Source organism: Phasianus colchicus, chromosome 9, assembly GCF_987193195.1.
Source record: "Phasianus colchicus chromosome 9, bPhaCol1.hap1.1, whole genome shotgun sequence".
Classification (NCBI taxonomy): Eukaryota; Metazoa; Chordata; class Aves; order Galliformes; family Phasianidae; genus Phasianus; species Phasianus colchicus.
In genome coordinates, this window is record NC_143444.1 from 7157296 (window position 1) to 7177311 (window position 20016).

Below are 20016 nucleotides of genomic sequence, written 5' to 3' on the forward strand. Positions count from 1 at the left end.
TGCAGAAGTAGTAGTAATTATAAAGATCAGTCCTATAGTATTTGTCATTCTGTCCTCATTTTTTATTTCCATTTTACATCCCTCCCAGAATATTGGTAATTGTTTGTGCCTATAATGGAACCTTGAAATACTCAGCATAAGCCTGTTTTGTCTGTTGTATGTGTGTGTGAGAATTGTGAGCATGGTGCATATCACACACATCCTGTTTGTTAACAGAGCTATTAAAACTAGGCCTGAATTAAAAGGGGCCAAAAACACCAAACAGAATGTCATGTAATTAATAATAGCAGTTTGTACTTTACCCATTCATCCATGTGCTTATATACGATCTGCGTTTCGTTCTGAAATGGAATTTCTAGCTTTCTAGAAGCTTTTTACCCTATATGCTATGATTTATTAGATATGAAGCCAGGTTCAAATCGTTTCCTTGCCAATTACAGAGTCTCAAGCCAGCCTGCTTTTAGATTTTTTCCAAATCTCGTGATACTCTGTCCTGTGCCATTATGGTTCTCTAAAATCTACTTCTATGCAGAGAATTATTTACACTCTGGTCTGTTTGTCAGGCTTTTTTAACATACTGTCCTACTACCTGCAAGTCTATATTTAGAACATTGGTTTCCAAATTTTTAGGGGATTTTTCAGGTTTTCTTCTGTTACAGATGGTTTCCTCTTCATACATGAGAAACTCTGTGTAACTTGTTGGTTCAGAGTAAGTTTTTGGCTTAACTTAATAATTTATTGAAGCAAATATTTTTTAGGAAGAAGGGGGGTTTAGTGCTCTGCTGTGACCAGCTGTAGTTAGTGTTTTGTGACATGCTTTGCCATGGTAGGAATTCTCAGTAATGACACAGAGTGTCCTCTGAGCCTATAATTCTCATAAGAAAAAGCAAATGCCCACCGATGCGTTCTTCTAGAATTAATGTTGTAAGATTTATATGTGTGGCCAAACAAACAAACAAAAAAATTGCTTTGCAGCTACAGTCGTGATGAATCTGCATCCATCTTGGAAGGTCGACTGCGGACTCCTACTTTTCTCATTTGATCAGAGGTTTTTATCTTCAGTAACACCCAAGTAGACTTGTATTATTCTAATGTTTCTTTCCCAAGGAGTTTATACTGACCTGAGTGTAATATGGGACAGAAGAACCAAACTTGCTTGCTTTCTGTCTTAAGCTTCCCAGCTGCAAGTTACAATTTCTGGAAGGATGGTTTTCTGCTGTTACTTCTAGTATCAGAATCATATGCAGGTGTATTGCTGCTCCTTGTTCAAAATGTGTGCAGAAGTCTACCAGAATAGCAGTTCTGAAGATGGTACGTGCTGCAGAGGGGATGAATCATAAAGTCCTTTCCTTCTGCAGAAAACAAGGGGTGGGGCTCCCTGCAGTGTTCACACAGAGGTGCTCAGGTTTCTGTTATCCCTAACCTGCTCTTCAGAAGAGTTCAGAGAATCAAATCTTCTATAGTAACTTTTGGAAATCCCTTCCAGAGCAATGCTTGCCTTGGTGGTGAAGGGCACTGTTTGGAAGGCAGTGAGCACATATAGGTATCTCAGCTGCAATTTCCAGGACTAATGTTTTACCCTGAAGAGTTCTAGATTTGTCCATGCAACCAAATGCGGACGTTGGATGTCTTTCAGGTTTTTTTTTTTTTACTGTCTTAGTATTATGGTTTAAAGTTTAATTGCTTTATTTTGTAGCCTTTGCAATGGAGGTGGTTTCTGAGCCACAGAAGTACAGATTGTTTTCTTGCTGCTTACCACAGCTCACTGTGGACAAGACAAAGACATTCTTCCATACTTACCAAGAAAGCTTCTCAGTTCCCTGCAGCAACAAGAAATGTCTTGATTGCAGAGTTCTTGAATGGCAATGAGAAGCAGCACGTGGTCTGTGGGCTCCTAACCTGAATGTGAGAGCTAAAAGCTGTTCAAGGGCAATAAATTGGTGCAGTATTAAGTCCTCATTGTCTGGTCAGGGATGTGTTATCACTGCTGAATCACCTGGACCACTAGAGTAGTCAGAACAAATGGCAGCTGTGTATACGATGTTCTATTTTGCCTTGGAACAAATGCACTTCTCAGGAGTCTTTCAGAATTCTGTCAGATCCGAGGTTGTGCAATGAAACAAGTGAGCCACATCATGAGAAGTGAGGTTTTTATTTAACTAAGCAGTACTACCCTGTGAAATACTTCCTTATAGCTGTCTTTCAAGATCTATATCCAGAAATGGGAGAACAGATTATCAAAGTGTTCATCTGCTGACCATTCAGCTACTTTGGTGATGTTGCTTGCAAATAAACTTTGGAAACATTTTTGCAAGCTGTTTCTGGCTTTAACAGTTTAAACATTTTCAAGGTCTGTTTGGTTATATTTGAACTGGCCGTACAGGAGTGGTGAAAGCTCTGTCCTTCTGGGACAGTGCTTCTCAACGTCTAGTGCAATAAGCTTGAGGGATGCTGCTACAACCTCTGTGGAAAACTGCTGCAGAAAAGTGAGAGACAAAGCACGAAAACATAATCATTTACACTGCTTAGAACATTCAGCCCCAGAATTACTGATAGTATTGTAAGCATTTGAAAGTAGAAGTTTGTTGTGGGTTGTAAACCAACTTGATAAAGAGGTGTTACGTTCTCCCTCCTCGTAACCATAAACTGGCAACTTCAGAGGAGTTCTTTCCTCTTATGGCATTTGTGCAATCGGAAGCTTTGAGGTATATTTGTAGTAATGTTTAGTTGACTTCATTCTGTAGTTTGAAATTAAGGGAGGCTGTTTTAGATGTCTAATAAGATTTAATTTAAAGGCTGACTGCAAACTGATTTCACCAAGGGATTTCTGCAGAACACACCTTTCACTGACTGTGCTGAATAAACACATGCTGTTTTTGTAGCGGGCAATAGATTCTTGTGGTAAAACAAGATCTCTTCCAAGCAGATGAAATCTGTAAGTTGAAGTAACTAGAGCTGACAGAAGTGTTCATTAAAGACCATTTCCCAGGTCATTTTCAGTTTTTAAACTTAACTGAACTGCTTTTCTAACTAGCTACCACAGAAAAAAAGAGTAGAGTATAGGTGGCTTGAATTTTAAGCGTCTGCAATTGAGAAAGCATTTTGTAGAACACTCAATCAATGAGGTCTGTACAACGTCTGTAACAAACAAATACCCCTTACATGAAGTCCAATTTCAGAACTGTAATCTTAAATAACATCTGTTAATATTCTTGCAAGTCAGGAATGAAATACGCTGGAACTTGATTCATTTTTTTTCTCCTTCCCCCACCCTCAGCTAAATAGTGTTGAAACTCACTGACTTCAATCCCTGTCCAAAAAGATGAACTACAATCCTTAAAGCCATATACGACCGATTAAAATATAGAGGGAACGTGCTTTGAAACCAAAATGCTCTTTTCTCTCCTCTGAATTACAAATGATGTTTTGCAGAGCTATTGGTGTTGATTAATTTGGGAACAACAATAATATTAAATTCTTCTTTTAGCTGTTACTGTTTCTTAGGCTAAGTGGGGCAGAGTTCTTTTAAAACATGAAGTGCCAAAGAAATGTTTGGGTTGCATTTCAGAGCAGCATATTTAGCTTTGTGTGGTATCAGATTAAATTATAGAAGCTGTATATCTGGTTGCAGCTGTTTAATAACTTTATACTAGGAAGAAGATTTTCATCTCAGACTCCGATAGCTTAAAGGAGCATTTGGTTATGTCAGATTTTGGAAGTATATCCAAATATAGTTTTGGTACAGTACCTTGTATGGCTTTTGTTGAAGGTTGGGGAAGTATTTTCTAATCAACTTCTCAAATTACATGTTAATCCCAGTGGAAGTCAGACATCCAGAAGACAAAAACATTTAATATAGATAATATTAGAGTAATATACACATAGGGGAAAGGAAATATTTGTGTCATAAGAGCAGTCCACTAGTTTTGGGTGTCTCGAAGCTGATTCCTGATCTATGTCAGCAGGAAGCTATGTTGGTATGATCCAGGCTGACAGGTAGAAAACTTTTGTTACTATTGTGAGACTTGATTCTTCTCTAACCTAACACGTGTGAGTATCCATTCAGACCTCATCACTCCCAATGGAAGCAGGGGAGAATCTCTACCTGTAAAGTCCTGATTTTATCATCGGGACTTTTCCCTTTTGCCATCAAAGTTCAAAGGATCAAAAGATGGTTTTAAGTAGGGTGAATGATTTGATTGTCTTGAGTTTTTATCATCCACTTCATAGAACTGTTCTTTTTCTCTCTTTGTGTAAGCGTTGAACAGAAGTTGTGACATTCAGATCTTAGGGAATTCCTACACCATTAAGAAATTTGTGTTTAATTCACCACTTCATTTTGAAATAATTATTTGTAGCAAAATCTCCTTCTGTTGGAAAGCTAGGATGTCTTCAGTTTTTTAGGTAGCTTCTGGGAGTAAGTCCTAAACATTAAGTCAAATTTTCATTGCAAGTTATACTAACACTTTTAAATAAATTGTTAAATAACTGATTAATTTTCACATTAAAGCAAGACAATGTCATTTCACATATTTACATTTAAGGGTTGAACTGGTCTCAAGAAGCATAAGCTTTTTAAGCGTTGAGCTGATATCTTTTCATTTATCTGGACATCTTTTTTTACCAGCCTTAAAGATTGTTTACATGAAGTATGTTGGGCTTGAACATAGATAAATACGTATCACAAATGTGAACATCTGCTTGTGTTGAATGTATGTTTAAAAAACACTGTCTGTTACAGTAGAAAAGGTTTCTTTAATTAAAAAAAAAAAAAAGGCAAGGGGCAACTGGGGAGAAAGGAAAATAGTAGACCTGCATGTTGCAGGGACAGATTGTGCAAAATAATGATTTGAAAGTAATATTTTATTTTTCTGTAACTCAAGCACCGATAAGTTTATACTTGATGGCTTGAGCACTGTGGGATTTTCCTCCTCAGTCTATAGGTCTGATCATCATTTGAACTGCTTTCAAGGAGTAGGAACCTCCCCGGTACTCAGCCCAAAATATTCCATCCTGGTACTTGCTCCTGTAGTGGCCTCCTCTGTACCACACCCCGTTCAGATTGGAGTGTGCACATGCGTTGTACCACCAGCCTCCCTTGTGGAAATGAGCACAGTTTCCTGTGGAAGAGAAAGAAGTAGGTAAAGTCACTGTTAGTACAGGAGAAACACAAGAGATCAGGAAACACTTTCACATTTTCACATTCTGGTTGTTTCTCAGAGGGGATTTTCGACGTCCTGTTGCAGTCATATCAGTTGCTGCTTCTATCTAAATTCTGTATTCTGCTGTAACTACTATTGTCTGGAGGGAGATAATTAACACAGTACTTAACGTGACAGCTGAAAACTAAAGAGATCGACTCTTCTCAGAATACTAGCAGTGCTTCTCAGTGAGCTAACATTCAAAGAGCTTGGGTTGTGTGCTGTTTAGAAATACTTCTGTGGAAGTAATGTGAATTGATGCAGTCCCAAGCAGCACTCGGGTCCACGGTTCCACAAATCGCTGCTTGCTAATTGTACATTTACTCTATGAGACTTCTATGAGTTTGCAGAGTTTGTGTTGCTTTCTGGTTATTGACAGCTGAGGAAAAAACAGAGACTAATTCTTAAGCGCAGTTCTATTATTACACTCCCCTGCTTCTTCTCTTAACCCTAAGGCTATAGGATGAGAGTCAAAATGAAACAACAAAGCCTTCTTTAAGGAGAATTAAATGAAGTGATCTGCCCATTTCTCAAGTATGGTCATGTAAGTCATGTAACTAAGAGCCTGTACACAGCTGCAGTTCCTTTGGTGCTATTCAGAAGCTTCTGTTCATGGAGGTTGTATTTATGTGGCCTTGTTATTCTGGGAGCTCACCTGCAAAGGAGTCCTGACTGCAAAGAATCACATGCGTGAGGTGAGGTTGTCATTGAGCTAAGTTACAAAGTCAATGCAATTTTTCTTGATCTATTTTAAACATCTTTTAGTAGAGTTATTCTATCAGAACTTGCATCGTTTTTCTGGTATTTTTTCTTTAAGGATAATATCACTGCTGGAATCTGCTGTGTTTGTTTTTCAAGTACGTGGTAATTGCCTTACCTGAATACATATCTCTGTCTCTGTCCAGTGTTGTGAACTGCTTTCCGTTGTGCCATATCATGGAATCGCCTGCGTTTCCTTGGTATGTTCCTAGGCGTAGCCTGTAGAATTCATTTTCGGGCTCCAGACGGAAGCTGCTGTATTCTGCATAGACTTTCTTGTTGCTCCAGTCCTCTAATTCAATCAGTAGTCTGTAATTATCCTGATTGGTAAGCATGTAAATATTTTCTAGTCCCAGCCAGTACTCTCCATCAATGTTTCCAAATCCTTTCTGTACAAAAGATAAGAAGGAGATGTTCACTCCAGTTTTTCTTGTTTGTCAGGCTTTTATCAGCAGGAGTTTTATAAACCAATGGAACTGGCGTAGTGAGCACCTTTTAAGCTTTAGGATGAGTACTCAACACATGCATTTAAATGCTTTATTTGCTGCCTTTGGCCATTTATTTACTGCTATTTATGAACTGCTAGCAGAATGACATAGTACCAGAGTCATTAAAGGTGGCAATGTTGTCAGTTGCGTTAATGGAGCTGTGCAGGCACGCAAAAATAGAATGGGAGACATCCATGCTATCAGCAGTGCAGCCTGCAGTTTGCTTAAGTCAGCTGCATGCAGTAGTGTGCCTTTAAGTACTTAAGGTTTGGTAATCACAGAATCACAGAATTGCCAGGGTTGGAAGGGACCTCAAGGATCATGAATCTCCAACCCCCCACCACATGCAGGGCCACCAACCTTCCCACCTAATGCTAGACCAGGCTGCCCAGGGCCCCATCCAATCTGGCCTTGAACACCTCCATGGACGGGGCATCCACAGCCTCTCTGGGCAGCTGTTCCAGCACCTCACCACTCTCTCTGTAAAGAATTTCCCCCTGACATCCAACCTAAATCTTCCCTCCAATAATAAGGATACTAAGTAATAAGGATACTAAGAATACCATTGCAGTTGAACGTCTCTATTTAATTTGAATGTTGTATTGCTTGATTTCAGCTTCTCTTAACACATTGGGGCCTACTAAAATGAAAAATCACTTAGGAGAAAGCTTGATCAAGATTGGCCTTCTGTCAAACACCATTTATAGACTCTTAATACACTTCCAGTGTATTATGTTAAAAATGTTTATGGCTACTTTGTAAGATGCTGTAACTGCCTTATGATATTTTGAGGTATGTGGGGAAAACCCACCCACCATTCTCAGAAGTAAAGTCCTTGAACAACTGTTGAAGAATAATGATTAAATTCTACAAGTATAGTGAGGGAAAAAAAAAAAAAAAGGTGAAAATCTCTTGTCTTTTCTTTGCATAGATGATACTTTTGGTCCAATTGAGTTAAATGTCTGTTTTCTCTTAAATATAACAAAAGCCACACCTGGAGGTCCATTTGAGGTAAGCACACAGGAAAGAGCTGTCCTACATCTATGAAATTAGAACATGATTATTTAAAAAAACAAACAGATTTTCACATTTTTTGCTAAGGGTGTAATTATTCCAAGGCAATATGGTTTTTTTGGCCTAGCTGTATTGCCTGATATCATAATATGTCATAATATGCATAGTATAATGTAATACATTATATATGTATGTATTACATTATATAATGTAATAATATCACAATGTAGTGTAAATAATATACAATAATGTAAAAATGTCGTATAAGAATGAGTTTCCCTTCACAAGCCCTACATCTTGCAGAGTTTCTAATATAATTTTAAAGGTAAGAATGATTTCTTTTAATTCATCACTTGAGGCCCTAATTCTACAGATCTATTGGTATGCTTAAGTGAATAATTTCACTAGCTGAAATTACTTATTCATAGAGGAGACAATTAAACTCTCTGAGTACTTATTGTAGTTTGTGTGTTAGTGGAAAGCATGTGTTCAATTAGGTCCTTGTAATTAATGACTTCCCAGTCACTGTCTAGAGTAACATCTCTTCTCAAATGTTGTGCATTACAAACAGGCTGTTTCAAACTGTGAGTCAATACAAAGTTAAGCAATGCATTCAATGAAATAAGACGTTCCTACTGAAATACACCCATCTCTGAGGAGAGCCCCTCCTGCTTCTGTGCAGTTAATTTCCTTTCTAGCTTAAGTGACTGCCTATTTTCATCTCTTCAGTATTTACCATTCACTGGAAACATTTGGGATGAAGAATTGCATTAGGAATGTTAACACCTTGACTGCAGTAGATAGCATACTCAGTGTCACACCAAAATGAAGGTGCTCATTTCCAGCATTCCAGAAGTTACCTTGTAACTGTCCCAGTTCCTGAAAAAGTTGACAGATCCATCTGTTCTCTTCTGAATAACTGCCCATCCTCCAGGGTCTAAGCTGTTCTCACACCATAACTGCATTGGTTCGTTGCTGTTTTCAGGTTTGATCATATAAATGCCACTGTTGGAATACCCAGCATCTTTGGCATGTTGGCAGTCTTTGAACGGACCTTTATGGAGAGAAATTCTGTAAGCGTTCAAGGTTGGCTGTGCAGTGTACATTGTTCCAAAATGTTTGGTTTTGCAGTGAAAGACTTGGAGGTGATGGAAAGTCAGAAATTCAATTAAGGTAAAATTACCGTGAAAAACAGCGTAAAAAGTTGCTTTGTGTGTATACATATAAAGTATAAGAATAAATGTATTCTGTTTTGAATAGAATAATCACTTTGCTAAGCAGATAACGCACTTCAGTTATCAGCGTGTGACTTTTAACTGTCTCTGGCAAGGATTTGTTCCCTGACTCTTGGTGCTGAAGAAGTACGTTATGGTTTGCATCGACTGTTTTCTCCTTTACCACTTACACCATAGTTAAATGGCAACTTATTTTGTAGCGTGCTAAATTGAAACTGGTCAGTTGAAAACAAACGTGAAGAAAACCAGACACAAAACACTCACACCAAAACAAAGCCTCCCACACTTGAACACGCAGTATTAGAGAGCAGTGCCAGAACGTACAGGTGTGCAATTTAGGGGAACGGAGTAACCTTACGCTGCATCACTTCTGTTTTTATGTTCTTACCCCGTCCAAGGAGCAGCCTGCTAAATAAATGTAAGTAGGAGTCTGTGCGAGTTTCATGTGCTGTCCGTTTGTGCTACATGTGAAAGTGCTGCTGTGAGGGAGGAAATAGGCAAGTGGTGGCAGATGGCCTTTGAGCAGCTAACGGGGCACATGTACGTGTTTTCAGGTTTATGATTCCAAAAAAGTGCTGCTTGGAAGCTCTATTTTGGAGCATATGAATACAGACTTTACAAAGACTACTTACAGAAGTGCATACAGTAAGAAGCATGCAGCTTACATATCTCTAAATTAATCTTTGCTTTGTTTGCCTTTCACATTTTGATAATATTTTAATTATGTCTGTTCGTGTATCATTACTTCAGTCAAGTTGATTAGAGACCAGCTATTCATAAAGCAAAGCGGGCTATGCTCTGATGGCTAGTAAGTGGAGGATGCTTTAAAGGCATTTAAAAGCTCAAACTCAGTAAATCTGGAAATAAATGACCTACTGCTTTCCCTTTTTTTTTTTTTTTTTTTTAAGGCTTATTTTCTCAAATCTGCTTGGAAGTTCAGAGAAAATTCTCGTCAGTCACAGAAGAGGCTAATGTGCAAAGAGGCATGAAAGATCTTTAATTAAAAGCAGAGGTTGAGTGAAAGTGACCTTCATTGCACACGAAGCTTCCAAGACAAAAGCAAATTGAAAAACATTCTTTTTTTTTTTTTTTTTAATGAATATATTCTTAGAGTATTAGTTGCCTGTTACCTAAGTCTATAATTAGCAAGAGATCTGTAGAACATTTCATATTAATTAGCAGGCAGAAAGTTTGTGTATCTGGAGAAGGTGACTTGCGGCTTCTGGTTGCAGCAGTGCCTGCCCACACTGAGCTGTAGTGCTGTGCATACTGTGCAGTCAATATCTGATGTTTTGTCATTCTTTTAGTGCTTGTAATAATAGTTTAGTAAAGAAACACAATAGCTTTGCTATGTGAGTGCTTTCTCCCTGGTTCACAATTAAAATTTCCATGTAGATAGCGTACATTGCAACTTCTTTATGCATCTCCTAGGCTAAGTTTGATGTCATTTCCTTTCCTTGAACTGCCTAGAGTAAAATTGGGCTCTGTATAACTGAACACAGAGGTCACTCTACAAGTATTCTTGTGAAGCAATTATTGCATTAGAAGAAGTGTAAACAGAAGTAGGTTTTTAATAATATCAAACATTGAAAATAGCCCAATTAGACCTGCCATGTATTATTTCCTTTAATTTTCTCTGGAGGAGGAATGAGGGTACATTTTTGCATGAGCGAACTGTGCAGATGTTTGGAGTGAGTTTAAGTGATTTAGCCTTCACAGCAGAACAAATTATACTAGCCAAAGCCAATGAAGCTCAACTGGCCTTAAGATCATAGTAAGATAGTAATTTATCTGCTTTTTGATGCTCAGATTTGTCTGTGTCCATACCGTGAATTGGTCTTGTAGTAGAGTTGATGAAATTCTGCTTTCAGCATTAGGAAATGTATCAAATCCCATGACTTCTGGTGCATAGTCTGAATATGTTCTGTATTTTGAGGAGTAAATCTTGTTACATCCATTTTGATTTTAAATTCCTGGTCTAAGAAGAGATCCATTCCTTGTTCAGTGCAAATGCTGGGATTGTGAAAGAGTGAAAGATTCTCCACAGTGTTCGCCATAGCATTGGTGTGGGTGCAGGGTTTCTGCTTAATCACAAAAGGCTGTGCCTTTGAAATTCGGTTGCTTTTAAGTTTAGTTAAAAATGTATTCTCTGTATAAGGAATAGAAATCTCCTATGATTATGTGATACGTGTGAATAGGAAAGGACCTCTGGAGATCATCTAATCCAACTCCTCCGTGTGTTCTGTAACAGCCTGTTTACTAAGCTTTTGGGGCAAACTGACTTCTTAGATACAGCTTTTAAGGAGTTTTAAGTTAGAAATAACTTGATGGATGTGTTAGTATATTACTTCTGAAATGTTTTAGACCCGTGATTTATTACATTCCATGTTCTGTTGTCTCATCTTGAACTGATGACATAGAAATAATGCTTATTTAAGCTTCACACAGAGGATTATGATCAGTAGTAAAGGAAAATCCCCACATAAAACAGGGTATATACTTAAGTTACATTATTAGCTGGGATGTATTAGCAGTAAAGTGGGTTGTGCATGTGGAATTTTCAAGTACCTGTTTAATTTGTAGCTGCTTTTTTGCTTTAACACAAATGCAGGACAGTTTGGGGATGCTGGCTGTTACCACAAGCACTGAGATAATGGTGAGAACTGAAATTCATGGAAAATTCTTCCTCAATTTCTAGAGCAGTGTTAATGCAAAATAAAGAACTGTTCTGAAAGTAAGATGGGCCTGCTGTTCCCCCAGAGTTTTTTTGAGTTTTGCTCCTCACTAGTGATTGAAAATGCACTTTGACATTTTCATAAACTTGTTGCGTGCAGGTATTTCTTTGAATGATTGAATCTTCCTAAGCATACTTTGTGCTCCTTTGCAAAAAATGGATTAAAACTGTGGACTTCTAGGAATTAACATGCAACCTTGAGGCATAGGTTTTCTGGGAAACAGGGAATGGCTGTTTTTTAAAATTATACTTCTGTGTGTGACTGGATGTTAATGCTTTTATATTAGCTGTTCCCTTTGTGTCATGATGTGTGACTTAAATTCTCGTGACATCTGGCATTTGACTTGGGCTTGTGCCTGAATGTTCTAGAGATCTGAATAAAAGTAGTCATTCTTTACATCAGCAGCTTGTTTGTGTTGTTGTGGGATAATCACAAATAAATGCTTCCCTTCAATTTAGGAACCAAGTTGTAACTAAAGGCAATTTAGGGGTGGACAGAAGGAGTAACTATTCCTGCTGTGCAAGCTAACAGAAGCCAAAAGCAAGAGTTAGTATGGATGTCTATGAAAAACATGAGTTGTGTTTTCTGAATCCTTAATTATTTTTTTTACTGTAATTCTGAAAAAGGTTTAATAGAGTTTTAATTGAAGTCGGGGCATCTCAGTAGTTAATTTTCTTATCAGTAGTTCTGCTTGTAGTGAAAAATGAATTTATGTAATGATCTAAGGAATGTAATGTGAAGATGTGATAAAGTCCTCTGCATTCATTTTCATAATATTTGTGATATTAACTTGACATCCTACTAACATCAGGTTGTTGTGAACCTAGTTACTCACTTAACATTTTCAAAGTTGAGTGCATCTGATTAGACCCAGCCTTCCTTCATTTGCCCTCTCAAACTTGTTTCACTCTCAAGTATTTCATCCACACCTTAGTCACCGTCCATTGTGCGGTGCTCATCTTAAAGCAGATCAGAACTTAAGGGATAAAATTCTTCCAACAGGAGTAACTTCTGGCAAGTTATGTACGTATAGCTCTAAAGGACATCTACTTAAAATTATTTTCTTAAGGTGAATTGGCTTCTCTTGTATTCACTGTTGCTAGTTACTGTAACGTGTAGTCATTAAGCATCTTCAGAGAAAGAGCAATAGATACTAGAAAGCATATGAATTTTCATTCCCATAAGTAAAACCCAGCTGGAGGTGCAAGCCCCAGCACTTTGTGACTCAGAGGTGTTATTTCACAGATTGCAATTTTAAGCTATAGTTGCAGAAGATGCATTTTTAGAAATAGCCAATGTTCAGAAATTCAATCTGGAAGAAGGGTTAGTATAGAAGGTACCTCTAATTCTTCATTTTAGTCTTATAATCAGGACAGTTTCCTTCTGAGGAATTAGACAAATAGCAGTAGTTTACTCACCTTCGTTAATTAATGCCAGCGGTGGTACTCTGAAGGGACTCTTTGTCGGAGAAGTAGCTGGATCAGGTGGTGGCCTTACATCTCTGTCCCTGGGGTACCCTGGGTCTCTCTGTATCTCGTTGCCTCCCAGGAGAACAGGAGTGTATGGCTGACTGTTGGGAATGTGCTGTGGCACTACTTGGACGAGCGGCGGGGACCCATGGGTGTCCTGCCGTGAGAAGATTCTCAAGCACTGCTCTTCCAACAGGGAGATGATCACAGACTGGTTATTTACAAGGTCAGTCAGTGCTGCATATTTTACTTCAAGCTCCTTGTATTTTGTTGCCATCTTCAACATTTCTGTTGTTACGTTGAGGACTTTATTTTCCAGTTGGGAAAGTTCAAGTGAGTTATCGCGCTTTCGGATTATCTCATGCAAGAGTTGCATATAGAGTTGAGTGACCCGAGAGTTCATGTTACGGCTTTCTTTCCTCAGCAACTTTACTTCATTCACAATGTTTCCATCCACGTCTACCACCAACTGCAAGATGTCAATCTCGCGTTTTTGCTTGGACAGCACATCCTTCAAGTTCTCTATGTCCATTCTTGTGACTTCGTCTTTTCTGTTACCAGTGCCTGGTTCGTTATTCACACAGATTGGCCCTGTGATTTTTTGTTCTGGGACCAAGAAGGTGTAACCACATTTCTTCCCTTCCTCTCCACCATCTGTGGAACGAGGATGCCTCCGTTGGGATGTTTTATTGAGGGTCGATGGTTCTGTACAGCGCCCGATAGACAGCAGTAGGAACAACAGCATACCCAAAGTCCATTTCAGTATCTTCATTTTGAAGGAAGTGTGATGACTTAGAAGAGACTGTTGAACAGATAGAACATAATTAATTAGAGCCATAACTAAGGCTCTAGTGCTTAAGCTAACTAAACTGATGGGTTTCATCATGCCTGCGTGCTTGTAGACGAATGTTTGGAGTCTTTTGGTTGCAGTTAGATTCTGTTAGGTTAGTTTCAGAGCATACAGTTGCCTACTCACTGTAAGTAAAGCACAAACTTATCGATTGTACCAAGTTGCCTGCAGTATATTTATTGGAATGCAAGTTGGGAAGTGGTGGTTTTAATTTTTCCACAGCTAGTTAAAAAGATTTGAATTTGGATTACACAAACCTTTCTGCCAGTTTCTTAGGTTTATATTAGTATCTATTAGTATCTATAGATACCTCCTGTTAAATAGACTATGCATACGTATCCATTCATATGCCCATGCATTTTTCAAGTTTGTATACACGTTGACATGGTAGACTTGAAAAATACATATATGCATCCACTTTGGGCAATGGTGTTAGGTAGGATATGAGTCAAACAGTTGTCTTAATGTTGATGAGAATTACATATTTGATTAACTTCAAATTTGTAAAGAAAGCCTATCGTGATGTGATCTGTACTTGTATATCCCTGCTTAACTGACTTTACTCTAAACTCAGTACTATCACATATATCTTTGAGGATGTATTTATCCCAGTAACATTAAAGTGTCAGGTATTTTGTCAATTTAAATACCATATTGAAGTATGTCATTCAGATATTAAGAAAATAACCTGTTCTTTTCAACTCTATGTAAATAACTACAATGCTGTGATGAAAATACAAGGATACTTGTAGAAATACGTGTTTTGTTTACTTTGTTTTTAAATATTTGATGTAACTAGCAAAGGCAGCACAAAAGTCAGGAGAAAACCTCATTTCTCAAGTTTAATTTGTCTTGTCAAGCAGATTGCTCTTCTCTGTCATCTCAGCTGCAGACCTGGCTTTCATTTGCAGTCTACTGTGAGCAGCTGTACAAGGCCTTGTGCAATGGCCTTTGCATGGTTACGGACAGGAGTCAAGTAAACCCAGAGAAAGTTAGTAATTTTCTTGCAATTCCTGCCAAACTCAAATGTAAGTGCATTTGGCAGTCCTGCAGCAATTACCCTGAAGGAAAAGCAGGCTAATGCTGCTTCCTTTACCTTCAGCTTTACAAGTGATGACTTTTATACCAGGTCACTTCTCCCTGTTCTCTTACTGACTTTAATATTACTGCTGCACACTCCATCTTTTCAACTTCAGAGTAAATGCATGAAGTTTGTACTTTTTTGATTTAACTATGAGCAGTGAATGCAAACTTCAGAATGTGCAATCAGGAATTACATCCTCAATCAGATGGTTCACAATTGCATTACACGTTCTGCTCTGGGGGAGAAGAAAGTATTTGCCTTTAACACATTGTAGAGTAAGAAATGAGAGAATACTTACAATCTTGAGAATGTTTATAATTAGATTTTTTCTATATATTTCACTCTTATTTTGATTATGAACTACTGGTAAATATATATGTATTTCAAAAACAGAACTCAGTTAAAAGTTTTGTTAGTGTGTCTGTACTAAAGGAATACATTCTATTAAAAATATGTAGGGGAAAGTATAGTTTTTCTCTGGGACTAATTGTGTATTTTCCTTTGTCAAATTCAGACTTCAGTAATCACTCAAGCGGTGCTCAGAGTTTTAAGTTCATTAGTTTAAATTTTCACATGAATCGTGGTGATGACATAGGAAACAAAACTGTGTGTGGTGTTGAACTTGAGAAGGATGAGCTAAATTAATAGTCTGAAGTTGGAAAGCCCTGTTGTGTCTCTTAAATTGTTTGTCAGTATTTTCAGTTGAAGGAAAAGTGACTTCATGGTGCACTTTATGAAACTGTAATTAAATTTCAGTATTTTACTATTTCTTTTTTTTTTTTCACAGCATATAGCAGCTACTTCATTGCCCAACAAGGTGAAGAACATCTGAGTCCCTGTCAGTTGTTTTAAGACCCTGTACACTTACTTAAATAATCAGTGGCTGGGGGAGGAAAAGCAATATGTTTTTTTTTCCCTGAAGCAGATGAAAACTAAAATGAATATTTGAAAAAATAAAACATTTTGCAGTGCAAACCCCTATTTGACCAAGTATTCTGTAGCAGCCTGCTTTCCACTATCTTTTAATCATTATGTTCATTTTGAACATTTATGCTTGTGTATTTAGTAAAGTTTGAAGTTCTTTGTCAACGTGTGCTGTCAGACTGTAAAATGAATGAAATGGTCTATGTAGCATAACCAAATGAAACTGCTGCACAACATTATGCCCTAGAACTTTTAAAGAATTGAAACATCTTGTATTAAACTCACTCCTTCTCATATGCAAAGATGAGTTTCTTCTGAGAATCTACCTGGTAGGTAACGTGTACTTCCACAGAAAACTTGATGGTGGAAAAAATTAAACATTTCAAGATGTTGTTTGGGGTGCTGGAGCAACTTAATGCTGAGCTTGTCATACAAGAGCTGGTTCTGTGTAACATATTTACCCGGAGCTTTAATCATCTTAGAAGGAAATGAAAGCACTGTTTCAAAAATTTCCTGATGTTCTGGGCAAGCAGCTTAAAAAAAAAAAAAATACAAACTGCTTATCCAAAATATCCCAGAACGATAGACTAATACGTAAGACTTTAAAATGACTAATATTAGAGATGGGAAATGGTTTGAGAGTACTTTGTTTTAACTATCTGCACTGCAAACCTTGTGCTTTATTGAGCTGCTGTGAGTGTAATGTTCAGCAGGATGTAGAATTTGGAGACCCACAGCAGAAATTAGGAAATCTGTTCTTTCAGAGCTGATGAAAACCACCTCTCCCTGGGCAGTGTAGGTTGTGATGACTGACTGTAATGGAAATGCTGCAGGTAAACGTGAATATAGGCTTCCCTTTGTATGGAAAGCATGGTGTCAGTATCTATCTTTACCCAGCATATTTATCAAAAGGATTTGGTTGGATAATAAATACTAATCAGGGCCTTTTATATAAGCCTCCATTTATAAACACGTACAACAGGAAGAGAAACAGCCAGCTGAGTTTTTTGTTTGTTTTTGAGCAAGTAAATGATATGGTGAGAGTAATGTTCCTGTGAGAATGATTAATGTGAATCTGAAAGCTTTATTGTTGATGTTTCTCATACACGTACATTTTCTCTTAAGCATCCTCTAAGCAGTTAAAATTACTAAAGCCATCTATATTCCCCTACCCCCCCCCCCCCCCCCCCAAATAAGCACAGTGTTTTTAGCTTAAAACTGGGTCCATAGCATTAGAAGTGATACTGCTATGGGGAAAACACTGCGGGGAAAAAAAAAGTTCACATGGATTCCTGATGCATCTGTGTACATCCGTAAATTACTTTCCTCTGTATAAACAAGTGCTTTTCCAGTAAGTGTTCGGTGGAATAACAGGATTGCTTTCAATTGTATTGACTGGAGTCCAGAAATAATAAGTTCTTGGGTTTGGTTTGTCGGATAGATGATGAATTGACTGGCAGAATTCTACTTCTGAGCTTAACAGGAGTCTGATTCCTTTTAGGAAAGGCAATAAAAATATTCAGGTATTTATTTGAAGTACTCACTATAAATCTATCACTTCCTATGATAGGTCCTTCGAAATTCTCTGCAGGAGAGGTTTGTAGACCATGTCATACTAAATATTCTGAAAACTAGCAACAAATGTGTGCATTACTGCAACTTAATGAGGATTTGTTCACATTTGTTTGCACCCATCGTGTTTGGATGGAGCATCTTAACAAGCAGCCCCAGTAGACCGGTGCATTCTGTTGTGTTATTTGGGGGCCTCCAAAGTCTGAAGCTGTCAGGCATCTAGCAGTGTTTGCTCTGGGAAGTTCTGCTTCATTCATCGCTGTGTAAATTTCAAGGACCAGACTAATAAGACATGTTATGAGCAGCCAATTAAGCCCAGTAAAATAATAATTAAAACCTGATAATAGCCCGTAGTTATTGGCAGAAGTTTACATGGCATGTTTTTCCATCACATTTCAAACCATTCTTGTGGCAACGCTGTAATATTAATAGCCCATTATTTGCTTAAAGTAAGCTTTTCAAAACTTGAACTCCAAAGCTGGAAGACAGCAAAGGACCAGGAGTTAAAACCTCGCATGTAACCATTTAACTGCTATAAAATTATTGACTCAGCTGTTTTCATTTGGGAAAGATTTAGGAATTGTTCTAAGCAGTGTAAATCAAAAGCTTGGGGAGTAATGAATGGATGTCCAAAGCGTGTAATGTAGGCTTCAGATGGGTTTTTGTTGTTGCTGTTGTGACTTAAGTTGTTCCTTTTAGCATGTAGGAAGCACAAAAGGATAGTTCTAAAAAAAAAAAAAAAAAAAGCTCAAGAACTTGGAAAGGCTCCATCTTTCTGTTTGTCAAGGTTGCCTCAGACTTCGTTCCATAGCTACTAAATTTTAATTAAGTTTGCTGCTGTAACTCTCTTTTTTCAGAGTTCACCCTTCACCCTCTTGCCGTGCCGGACGTTTCTGAGGGCTTGTTAATGTGAATACGTAACTTAAATTCTTTTGTATTGTTCTGGATTATTTGCCATAATTTCATTTCAAAGTCAGCATAAAGGAAGGCAAAAGTAGCACTTTGTTTTAACAACTTCTTTGTTTATTTCTCCCTGTACTTTTGTTTTCTGTGTGTAAAGCAGCGTTCTTGTTTTAATCACTGCTTTGTAACTTCATCTTTTCCCCCTCCCAGCCCTTCAAGAACTGTAACAAACCCCTCTGTTTAACAAGGCAAACTGTTGCCTTGTCAGTTGCGTTTCATTTTTATGAAACTGTTTGAAAACAATCTGCTGCTACATAACAATACGATTAATTTTCTTTTCCCTCTTTACACACTGTGTAGAAGGAAGAGCCTAGTGCCCATTACAGTGATTCCTTTGGATTTTCAGCTCCACGATTGCAGTGCTGCAAACTTAATTTTGTTCAGAACCAGTGAATGACTCTGGTTTCTTGACCAGTTGTACAAATCGTGCTGCTTCCACTGCTCAGAAGCAGCATAAATAAAGCTGTAGTTGGAAAGGCACGCAATGATTGTACTTAGAGATGTGCATTGGTTTACTTGGGGTTTCTTACAGTGGTTTTATTGAGGTATCCATTTTCTAGTAATGCTATGTCTGAGCTGTAACACTGGGTGAAATCCAGCTCCCTGAGGTCGATAGCAATTTTGGCTTTTGCTTTCTGGTGGGATCTGATTTTCACATGAATACGTTCACAATATCCAATTGTATGCGTAACAAAGAATCTGGTAGTACTGATTTCTCAGTAACTTTCAATAACATAAAACTTACAGGAGATTTACAGCGGAGCAAATGAAACTTGTTCATCCTTGCAACTGGAATGAGTTAGTCCCTGCTCTTAGGCAGAGTGCTTTATAATTCCTTCCAAGTTTCTCCCAAACGCCACGAAAATGAGGTCTATATTTTACTTGTCAAACTGCTCTCAGGCTGAGAGAGATTGGTTTGTTCATAATTGCCTGTGGATGATAGATGCGTGCAGAATTTGCACACAGCTCAAAATTAGACTCGCAAGAAAAGAATAACGTGAAAACTTACCAAGAGGAAAGAATGTTGCAGCTGGTTTTGCTTCTGTCGTAGGTGGACGATCCGGAGGCCAAGTTGCCTTTTCTTTCAGTGTTTTCTGATGTTGCGGATTGTTAAGCTGCAGTTGGAGTTGAAAACTGCTTTTGTCTTTCTCTGTTAGATCCAGGCTGCGCTGGGGAGTTGGGTTTCTCCATGCGATAACCAAACTACTTAAATCATTTAAATATAATTGAAGAAAAAGTTCCAGTATGTTTTATTCCGGAGGGAGGGAAAAAAAGCAATGTGTTTTTTTGTGTTTTTTTTTTTTTGAAGCTGCGGTGTTGTACTCTCCCATGCAGAAGTGCACTAACCAGCTACAGCTGACCCAGATTCCATATACATCACATTTGGACAGTTTTTTTTAAACAAACACACCAGCCTCAGCCGTTCAGCCCACCTATGATGTCACCGCCAACACGGAGAGCAGCAGAAACTCCTCCTTCGGATTTCCTATCCATACCCTCCAGAAAAGCGGGGGCAGGGAGGCCGAGGAGTCAGGAACAAGGAAAGATTGTTTGCCAGCTGAGGGGAGGGTACCATATGGCAACAGACTGTGCAAGAGTTCAGCAGGCAATTACAAATCAAACATTTTTACTACGCTGCCTAAAGATGCCTTTCAAGTTGTTACAGTGCTGGGCTTCATTTAGAAGAAAGATTCTTTCAGGCTGATAAAACTCCATTTGTGT

General features: G+C 38.1%; 2 protein-coding genes across 16 annotated transcripts in view; one reads left to right on the top strand and one right to left on the bottom strand.

Annotated features, from left to right (window-relative positions):
* Positions 1-20016, top strand: part of RALGPS2 (Ral GEF with PH domain and SH3 binding motif 2) — a 133851-nt gene that overhangs the window by 80035 nt on the left and 33800 nt on the right. The gene's annotated exons all lie outside the window — the stretch shown is intronic.
* On the bottom strand, positions 705-19841 carry ANGPTL1 (angiopoietin like 1). 2 transcript variants are annotated; one of them, XM_031595587.2, is made up of 5 exons: positions 19304-19841; positions 12851-13703; positions 8323-8516; positions 6079-6349; positions 705-5120 (listed from the first exon to the last, which is right to left on the bottom strand). In XM_031595587.2, exons 2-5 carry the CDS (start codon positions 13671-13673, stop codon positions 4933-4935), a joined length of 1476 nt encoding a protein of 491 aa, XP_031451447.1. In that variant the 5' UTR covers positions 13674-13703; positions 19304-19841; the 3' UTR covers positions 705-4932. The 2 variants fall into 2 exon arrangements, with proteins under 2 accessions (XP_031451447.1, XP_031451446.1); XM_031595586.2 differs by lacking the exon at positions 19304-19841 and having other exon boundaries at positions 12851-14738.

What these genes read in the sequence shown, in the direction of transcription:
- ANGPTL1 (XM_031595586.2), bottom strand. Translation starts at nt 13,787, where the DNA reads ATGATGAAACCCATCAGTTTAGTTAGCTTAAGCACTAGAGCCTTAGTT. An exon ending in GCTGGCATTAATTAACGAAG is followed by an intron (nt 8,517 to 12,850) that starts GTGAGTAAACTA and finishes CTCTCCATAAAG; the next exon opens with GTCCGTTCAAAGACTGCCAA. An exon ending in AGACAGAGATATGTATTCAG is followed by an intron (nt 5,121 to 6,078) that starts GTAAGGCAATTA and finishes TCTCTTCCACAG; the next exon opens with GAAACTGTGCTCATTTCCAC.